Genomic DNA, 9,767 nt, shown 5'->3' with positions numbered 1-9,767 from the left:
AAGTGAATCTTTGTTAAATCATCAGAAGCCTGTAAGAGCACCAAAGGAAGGTACTTCTCTAAGATCGAATCTATTTATTATTTAATGTTATTTGAAATGTATGCCCATGAAAGAGTTGATTAACCTCACAGTGTGAAGGGTTAACTAAGAGGGATAGAAAGAGTTTCAGACAGGACAGGCTGCTAGGCCTTGGGTGTAGCATTAGTGAAGGTCACAGATGATCTTCTTATGTTCTCTGGCAGTGGACCCATCTCTGTGTGAGATGTGCTTGTCCTGTTAGACCTCAGTGCAGTGTTCATTACTGTTCACCATATTTTATTACATTATTTACCAAGGATATTTGGTATGCAGACAGATATCAAACCACCAACCTATAAACCACCAACCTTCTGATTAGTAGGTGACCTGCTCCATGTTCTGAGCAACAGCCCCCCATATCTATCTGATAGACTTCAATTTGTTTCATGTAAATGGAGTCACACACTAAGGTTAAATATGGAGTTCCACAGGGTTCATATGCTGGGACCAATTCATTTTGCATTATACGTGCTTACCTTAGGCAGTATTATTAGGTGGAATGGCATACATTTTCACTGCTATGCAAATAATACCAGACTTCTTATCTATCCTATATTGAGTTTTCTGTGTTAGCGTCCTGTTAAATCCTGAAACAAACTTAAAATCCAGGGTAAGCCCTTAGTAAACCTATCCCAGGCAGTGCTACACAGGTCCCTTGTTTTTTCCTCTCTTATAGAGGTCAATTGAGTTGCTCTTTGTCTGACCCTTCACTGAGGACCAATTTACCTTGAAAGACCCCACCAGTGGGAGAAGCAAACTATCTGGTCAGCATAGCGCCTGGGATCACTTGGGCACACAAACCTCTCCACCGTGGTAATGCTGTTTTTTTTTAATGTATTAAAATCCACTGTGGTGGTGCATAGAAGCAACAGTAGAAAAACTGTGTTGTTGTCTGAGTATATGCAAACCACATTTACATGAGTGGGTATCAAAATTTTAGGTAGAGCTTTTTGACATTATTCATTGCCCTTATGCAATCTGTGATTGCAAAACAGCACAAACTCCACAAATCGGAATAGAGGAAGACAGTAATTGATAAAAATCAGACAAAGAAATGTCAAAAAACTTTGAAGTACTCTGAACACTGCACTCTATCTAATGTAATTTTATATTTAAAAAAAAAACTCCCCAAAACTCTCAAAAAAGAAAAAAATAATCAGTTATATATTTTTGATTCAAATTTTAGGAAGGATTAAATATTCTATAACTTCACTTTGATATACTTTATATCTTTATGGTGGAGAATGTAAGTGTTTGACACTTGCAGTTTTAAAAAATAAATTGATGACGTACATCTTGGTCAAGTGACTTTTTCACAGTCAGCACTGAGTTGTGAACAAACCCCCCTGAAACTGTCTGTGAGTCAAACACCTGCCAAGCAGCATGGAGATAACTGCTCTCTGCACTATTATTGGTATGTACTACTGTGAATGTGTGTGTGAAGTCTGTGATTTGTTTCTGTGTGGGCATCTGCTTTTGTTTGATAACAGTATTTTATTACAGGTTTTTATAATAGATACATTACAAAAAGGTACTCTATGCAAGGTACTGTATTTCATGTCGATTTATTGTAGATTGATTTAGTTGAAATAAATACAGTACATGTAACTTGTATTTATTAATTTAAAATGTGTAAACTCATCTTATAAATTTTATATGGCATCAATACAGCTACAAACTTATCTGCACAGATGAAAAACCAGATGTTCCAGTGTTTAAAATGAAACCTTGTGGGAGGTAATGCAACTATTTTGTGGGTAGCATGCAGAAGCTGCAAAGGTGTAAAGAGGAAGGAAATGTCAGTGCTGTGGGTTTTAGTACCATGTTTGGTGGCAAGAATACATTTAGTATAAGGTCAGTAAAATTTAATTTGTTTGAGGTAGTGCTTCATCTGTGTTCCAAAATACAGCTGTCAGAGAAAAAAGTAACAACATTTTAAAAAGTTTTCATGTTTATGTTCATTTTTGATTTTCTCAAATAAAAAAGGCAGCCCTTGTTATGACTCCTGGGTTTTGAATTTTATTTATTTCTGTTTCCCCACTCAGTAATGTTTCCACGTTTGTTTTTATTTTGTCTATGTCTCTCTTTGTGCTACTTTTCTATATTATTTTAATAGTCCCTTGCTCTATGTGCATTGTCTTTATTTTAACTTGCCTCCTCCTGTGATTAGTGTCACATGTGCTCCCACCAGTTTCCTCTTCCTTAGTCACCTGCCTGTGTGTTTATTTAGTCTCTTTATCCTTTGCTGTCCCTGATCTGTTACAAGTTCTGGGTTTTCCTCAAGCTTCCGAGTTTTATGGTGCTAGCTTCCTGCTGTATATCTACACCATCACCTTTAATTAGCTTTTTTAATGCAACACACAACTGAAAAAAAAAAACAATTATCAGCAGTAAAACTCATAAAATTTTCTCAAACGAAGTGGGCAGTTACAATTGTTCATGGAAAAACAGCACAGCAAAAATGTTATACTATAGTCGGGAGTTATACTATATAAATCCATATATCCATTTGAATTCAATTGTGAGGAGTCCCCTGTCAGTGTTTCCTTGGATGCATAGGGTGGCCAGACTAAACTGTGCCCACCTCATTGTTCTGCCCTTAAATACAGCTCTGTAAACACAACTAACTTGTCTCACCTCTCTGTTTCTTTCAGCCACTCTGAGAATATTTCCCAACAGATCTCAGTTCTTCCTGTATGAGTCTGTTACACTGAGCTGTGGAGAGCATAAAAACTCTTCTGATTGGACAATAAAGAGAAACACATCTATAAAAACAAATCATGAGTGTTCCAAACACTGGGGTTCAAAAAATGAGTCACACTGCTTCCTTCAAGATGCTTACCCCTCAGACAGTGGGTTGTACTGGTGTGATTCTGGAGCTGGAGCCTGCAGTGAAGCTGTCAACATCACTGTTACTGGTGAGTTTATACAAACTACAGAGGATTACCATTAAATTCAACAGGAAAAAAGCATTTAAACCATTTACTAACAGCCATATATAGACTACGATGTTTATATTTTTTCATCTATTACATAGGTCTCACACTCTGGCCAGCGGGCCAAATTTGGCCCGCAGCCTAATTACATTTGGCCCGCGAAGCCATACCAAATTACTATTAGAGCTGGCCTACTGGTATTATACAGCTAATATATACATTGTTTAGTATTAAGCTTTGCTTGTTCCACATTCAGTTTTTCAGCAAAACTTGTTTGAGTCCATAAGAAGAGATTCATTCTTAAATCTGGAGGAAGATTTTTTTCAATAAATATTAATGTTAGCCCGCGACCTTGTTCTAGTTTTGAATTTTGGCCCACTGTGTATAAAGTATGTATTTACTTTACTATGTAATTGAAAATACTCCATCCATTCGCTTCCGCTTATCCTTTTCAGGGTCGCGGGGGGCGCTGGAGCCTATCCCAGCTGTCATAGGGCGAGAGGCAGGGTACATCCTGGACAGGTCGCCAGTCTGTCGCAGGGCCAACACACAGGGACAGACAACCATTCACACTCACATTCACTCGCACATTCACACCTAGTGGCAATTTGGATTATCCAATTAACCTATCCCCACAAGCTGCATTGAAAATACTCTTCCAAAAAATTCCCTATTGATTACAATAGATAGATAGTGTTTAAAAAGTGAATACTTGAAAAAGAAAAGCAATTAAATACTTGCTAAAAGTGTGAAAGTTGAAATAATTAGCTAATAGTACAATATGATATGTATTGATATTGAGCAATATGATATTGCTCATCTTGTAACCGGAAGGTTGCCGGTTCAATCCATAGCTCTGTCCTGGTCGTTGTGTCCTTGGGCAAGACACTTCACCTACCGCCTACTGGTGTTAGCCAGAGGGGCCGATGGCGCGATATGGCAGCCTCGCTTCTGTCAGTCTGCCCCAGGGCAGCTGTGGCTACAACTGTAGCTTGTCTCCACCAGTGTGTGAATGTGAGAATGAATGAATAGTGGAATTGTAAAGCGCTCTGGGTGCCTAGAAAACCGCTATATGAATGCAATCTATTATAATTATTACGTTATGGTATGAATAAAAATGTTAGTTAGCTCAGTTATTAAGCTAAAAGTACAGGCAGCATTTAAAATAGTATAGGTCAAATAATTATTTTCCAGGGGAAATTGGTTACTAAGTATATTGAAATTAAAAGCTTTTAAAAGCATTATCATCTTGAAGTGGTTGAAATGAATTCCTTCGAACGTTAAAGGTGTTGAGGTTGAAGAAAGGCATTTTTCTTTTAGCCCATATGATTGGAATATGTCTTGGCTTACGCAAGAAGCTCTATGAAAGTTTGGGCTCCACCTCTGCTGCATGAATTTCTTTTTTCAAAAGTGCACCTTTAAAGCTCTAAATATTTATTTTTTCATATAGGAGGTAAAGTGATTCTGGAGAGTCCGGTCCATCATCTGCAGGAGGGCGATGCCGTCACTCTGCATTGCACATATAGGGAGACTTCTTTATCCAACCTCACAGCTGAATTTTATAATGATAACCTCCTCATCGGGCACAGCTCTACAGGAGTCATGACTATCCCAAAGATTTCAAAATCTGATGAAGGTTCCTACAAGTGTAATGTCTCTGGTACTGGAGAATCACCATACAGCTGGCTGTCTGTCAGAGGTGAGATGATGTTAGGACTTTTAAGCAAATATTTCAGATGTGCTCTCTCTACTAAGCTCAGCTAAAAGCCAACCACATAGCTATTGCTGTATTTGTATCGAGACCAAACTATATCTTTCTTTATTTCCTGTGTTGAAGGTGGGCAGCCTGAACCTTTTCACTCCCCTCTTCTGCATGACTCACTTCCTGTGTTGAGGGTTTCTGTCTCTCTGGCCGTGGTGATGGTGCTGCTGCTGTGAATCTACAGCAGCCACAAAGATCAGTTTGTTTCTCAAACATTTGAAGAATTTATTTTGAAATGAAATTAAAGAAATTGTAATGGCTAACATGTTCATTTGTTCCTCTGAGCTCTTAGAGTATTTTGTCAAAATACTTCATTGACCATTCTGCTGCCAGAAAATACTCACTGTTCACTAATGCTAAAATGACTCACGCAAAAGATATGAGTGCACTTTATAATACAGCTTCAGATCTTTTTTAGTTAGATTTAAAGTTGCCTTTGTGCTTTGTTATATGATAGTTCTTAACCTTTATGTCATGTGTAACTGTTGTTGTAGCCTGATTTCTTGTGATCAGAAAACTGTTGGTTGCCTACCAAAGTGGAAATGTTGAGTCAGTCGATTTTGAGTGTCATCATGCATCTTAAAAAACACACGGTCTTTAAACGTAACAAAGCTGAAGCAAATACATGTATTATTTGTGGTAGAATCACAGGGGAGTCCAAGGTTTCTTTTTTAATGGTGGTGTCTCTGTTGGGGACCAAGAACCAGACAGGGAGCCTTCATGTTTAATCAAAATCTAATTATTAGAAATTGTTTTAGTCTCTTTATCCTTCTCCATTTTTTTTCTTTTATGTTAACCGGTTTCTGTTATCATATTGTTTGTTTATTTTGATGTTTCTTCTTGTGTTTCCAGTGTTTACCTCTGTCTGTTCTGATATTTATGATAGCTGTCACCACTCAAACAAAAGTTTTGTATTTAAGCAGCTTAAATTAACATGAATGGTTTCCTTCCATTTACCAAAAATGTTTCTGATAACACCAGATTTACACAAAGGTTAATATGCTGTATCTTTATTTGATGTCATGAAGCCTGATGCAAAGAAGCAATTACAAACTGAATCAAATCAATAAACGTTATTCATATTCATCACAACATGTATAAATGTCTAAAACTGATGATAGATCTCAGCCCTCAGTAGTTTATACATTTATGTTTTTATGGACAGTTGCAATCAGGGGAAAGTTGTGGGTAGAGCTCAGTGACAGTTGTTTCTCCAGGACATTGTCTTTCATCGAATGCTTTGATTCCCACTTTTATACGGAGGCTTTCCAAAGTCTTAGTCTGTGTGTAATCTTCGTTATATTCATTGTTTCGGCCCCAGTGTGCACTTGCCAGCCATTTTTCAGCCTATCACTGTAGCAGCAGAATGCCGACCACAGCCTATGTGGAATATTGATCCTTTTGTTATGGGTTTCTTGTGGCTGGGCTGTGCTTCCGTCACTACAAAGGCTTCTGTATAGCTGTTGTTACCGCAGTAGTTATTCATAACACATTTAATGCCGTTCTCCACTCTCTTCCAGCTTCTCCTGTTGAATGAAGCATTTTGTGAAATAACATGATCAGGGTAAAAGTAGATCTTCTTTGAATTTCAGTGAATCCATAAGTACTTGGAAATAACTGTCCTTTGGTAAACCCATTGCTATTGGCATAATCAATGTTACTAGCCTGATTCTTCAAGCTGAAACTTGTTTCTTCTCTCATCTCTTCATTGTTTTCAAGCTGTGTAAATGGAAAGAGTACAATATTGATGTTGTTGTACTGTTGTGATGAAATATACTGTTTCCAGAAAATTGTGTTGTTTAAAACCTAATTACAGGTCCGCTTAGGTTGTTACCTGCACTTGTAATATCTGATAATGTGGTCTGTTTTTTTTTTAATTATTATTATTATTTATGACAATTATTATACCTCTGGTTCAATCATCCATTTGTAACTGGGTTTCCCACATTTGTCCCCTCTGAACTTTGCAGCAGAATATACTGGAATCTTGTTGCGGGTGTTGTAGAGCGTCACAAATGTAGTGGTGCCATTTAAAAACTCGCAAATCACTTTGTATCTGGCCTGTTCCAGAATGATGCTTCCCTCTAAAATCTTTGTGATGTTTGGTGAATTTTTGTTAAGAAAGAAACTGTCACATTCTGACATTGATTTCACTGCCTTAGTTTCGGTTGGAACGATGGACAGAAGGAGGAGAGCAACGTGGAGCAGGAGATGATGTGTCACCAGTGATGTCCTTGTTGGCCCTGTGCCAGCAGATCAGGGGAGAAAAAACAATTATACGACATGTCTTTCTTATCTGCTGTTATATAAACTCTTGCAATAGTATGTTATTTATATATATATTTAACATGGACAGAATTACAAATAATGAGGTTGGTGTCTATAATATCACATGATCTACAAGCTTCGACTTCAGACTGCTCAAAAAGCATTCTGAATGTTTTCTACTCCTGGGTTTGTCTGCTGTCTGTATAAAACACTGACTTTGCAGTTTTGATGTCACAAGTTTACAATACCTTGAGTTTAGCAGTTTTAACATTCCTGTCTAGGTTTGTTTGAAAATATAATGAATGACGGGTGGCTCTACAGATGCAGTCATTCAAAATTGTCACTTTCAGCCAGAGGTCAGTTGGTCTGTTAACTGACAGCCAGCTGCCAGCTGACAATCAGGCCTTGAAGTCCGCCACTTGATTGCAAAATCCCAAGAAACGGTATAGAAAATGTATAAAACAGGTATCAGCTGTTAATAATCTCCTGATTGCATAGTGAGAAAAAAAATTGTATTCTGTGGGGGCATGGGGCACTGATTGTATAGTTGTTGTGCAATTGGAGCACATTTAAATTTTGATTTTGCATTTTATCTAAGAACATTAGCAGTGAAATGAAACAATCATGCTTTCATTTCCATAAACGCAAGGCAGTAATAATCACTGACCGGTTTTTCATTTGCTGCAAACACATATCTATATTAATATTTGATAGAAAGGTTGAATCTGCCCTAGTTATAAAATCCCTGAACAAATTTAAAACATATAAATATGGTGTGATATAATATGATATAAAAATGGTGTAGCGAGCCTTTAAATGAATGTGCCTCCACACTGCTCCCCCTAGTGGATACACAAGATATTACCACTTGTTTTGTGTGTGAAGGTTCTCAATCATCCAGGTCATCGTAGGCTAAGGAGCTTGCAAAGAAAAGCGTCTGGACTTCTTTGAGTTGCTTGAAGACGTTTCACCTCTCATCCGAGAAGCTTCTTCAGTTCTAAGGTCAAATGGTGGAGAGTCCCAGATTTAAACCTAGTGGGAGTATCCCCCCACAGAGGGACAAAGGACCCCCTGATGATCCTCTAATCGCCTGAGCCAAGGTGTGAAAGCGGGTGTGGGTCACAATCAGCCAGAGTTCCGGGTGAGCTCATTGTGAAACCTGGCTCCACCCTATCATGTGATTTCCTGAGGTCAGATGGCCCAGGATGTGAGTGGGCGTTAAACACGTTTGGGAAGGGATTATAGATGGCAGAGAGTTGGTGTCGTAAGCCCCGCCTCTGTTCAAAGATGGTCGCTCACAGTGGACATAGATGCCTTCTTTCACTCCTCTTTCAAACCATCTGTCCTCTCTGTCCAAAATGTGAACATTGGCATCCTCGAAAGAGTGACCTTTGCCCTTTATTTCAGATGAACTGCTGAGTCTTGTCCCGTGGAGGTGGCAAAAAAAACAAAAAACCACAACCCTGAGAATTGAACCACTTCCTCAAAGAGCATGCCCTCTTCACACCACTGTCACTCACTTGTACTCGGACCTTTCCTCTAACTGCAATTGCTCACCCACATCAAGTGCATTTGCTCCTTTTACAAACACAGCCAAAGGAAATCAAGACTAGAACTTAGTATTAGGATCAGACATTTAGGGTCAGATTTCTCTCAATTACTTTTTTATTCAGTCCTTTATTTCAGTCAGAAACAAAAGCACTAATGACAGTCATCATAAAACACTGTAGAGAAATGCATTTTTAATGTCTTTGGAGCAGAATTGCCTGAAATCATTGGCTTCTACAAGCTGAAAAATTTGAGATTATAAAATGTACTCAAGCAGTGTGTGATTTTGTGAAACATTATGACATCATTGTAATGTTGTAGAGCATTGCAATGAAAAACAAGTGTTCCTCTTGACCCCTTTACATGATATATTATTCAAACATTTTTCTTTAAAATATTTTGCAAGACCAACTTTGACCTTGGGTGCCAACAATAAGGGTCAACGTCAAATGCTTAGCCAGCTCAGGTACTCGTGTCCCCCCGAGCCAATCCATAAAATATTTGTGGGTAATATAAAGTTTTTAATGATTTTTTACATTTTGAGTGACCCTTACTTGATTTTCACCAAACTCCAAATCAGTTACATTTGCTACTGTCATCTAGATCACACAACACATTTTGAATATTGATGGGTTTAGATTTTATTATTGTCATTTGTATTAGGAAATATTTAACCATATATGCTTAGAGGTGTATAATCGATTGTGTAGTGATAGGATGTGTGATCTTTAGCAGTCTGCAAAGGCTTTGTGTGCTCTCCAGAGTGTTCTGGCATTCACACCCACATCCTGGGAGCATGGGAGAGGTCGTACGTTGTCTTATTGTTTCATGGTAGGATAAACGTAGCTATGTCAGTTTTAGGTTAAGTGCCTTTTGTTTAGATGAACTGCTGGACTTCCAGACCAGCAGGTTTAGGGAAGTCTTTATGGGGTCACACACTGACCCCCCCCCCCCCCCCCCCCACCACACACACACACACACACACACAGAGACAAGGTATGCTTTGTCCACATGTATACCTATATGAAACGTCATATGTTAATGAACCTATGCATATTCATGTAACCACAATAAAAGGAGTGCTATGGGGAACCTGTCTGAGAGTCCGACGGAGGCCAAGTGGGTGGAACGACATCTGGCTCCGGTCCGGTCTCCCTCATGCATGAGTAACACAA

General features: G+C 38.5%; 1 protein-coding gene across 1 annotated transcript; it reads left to right on the top strand.

The window, feature by feature from the left end:
• The first annotated feature begins 1,448 nt into the window (after positions 1 to 1,448).
• Positions 1,449 to 5,857, top strand: LOC309693218 (low affinity immunoglobulin gamma Fc region receptor III-B-like). Its single transcript, XM_082512248.1, has 4 exons — positions 1,449 to 1,492; positions 2,733 to 2,996; positions 4,465 to 4,713; positions 4,852 to 5,857. The coding sequence occupies exons 1-4, from the start codon at positions 1,462 to 1,464 to the stop codon at positions 4,950 to 4,952; spliced, it is 645 nt and encodes a 214-aa protein (XP_082368374.1). The 5' UTR covers positions 1,449 to 1,461; the 3' UTR covers positions 4,953 to 5,857.
• Positions 5,858 to 9,767: the final 3,910 nt, after the last annotated feature.

The sequence above is a fragment of the Aulonocara stuartgranti genome (genome assembly GCF_965226115.1).
Source record: "Aulonocara stuartgranti genome assembly, chromosome: 3".
In the NCBI taxonomy this organism is placed as follows: domain Eukaryota; kingdom Metazoa; phylum Chordata; class Actinopteri; order Cichliformes; family Cichlidae; genus Aulonocara; species Aulonocara stuartgranti.
Note: the sequence above shows the minus strand (reverse complement) of the source record. Positions and strands in the feature narration are given on the sequence as shown.

Excerpts from the sequence above, each read along its gene's own strand:
- LOC309693218 (XM_082512248.1), top strand. The coding sequence starts at position 1,462 with ATGGAGATAACTGCTCTCTGCACTATTATTG. Across the intron at positions 1,493-2,732 it reads TGCTCTCTGCACTATTATTG|CCACTCTGAGAATATTTCCC; the intron begins GTATGTACTACT and ends TGTTTCTTTCAG. Across the intron at positions 4,714-4,851 it reads CAGCTGGCTGTCTGTCAGAG|GTGGGCAGCCTGAACCTTTT; the intron begins GTGAGATGATGT and ends CCTGTGTTGAAG.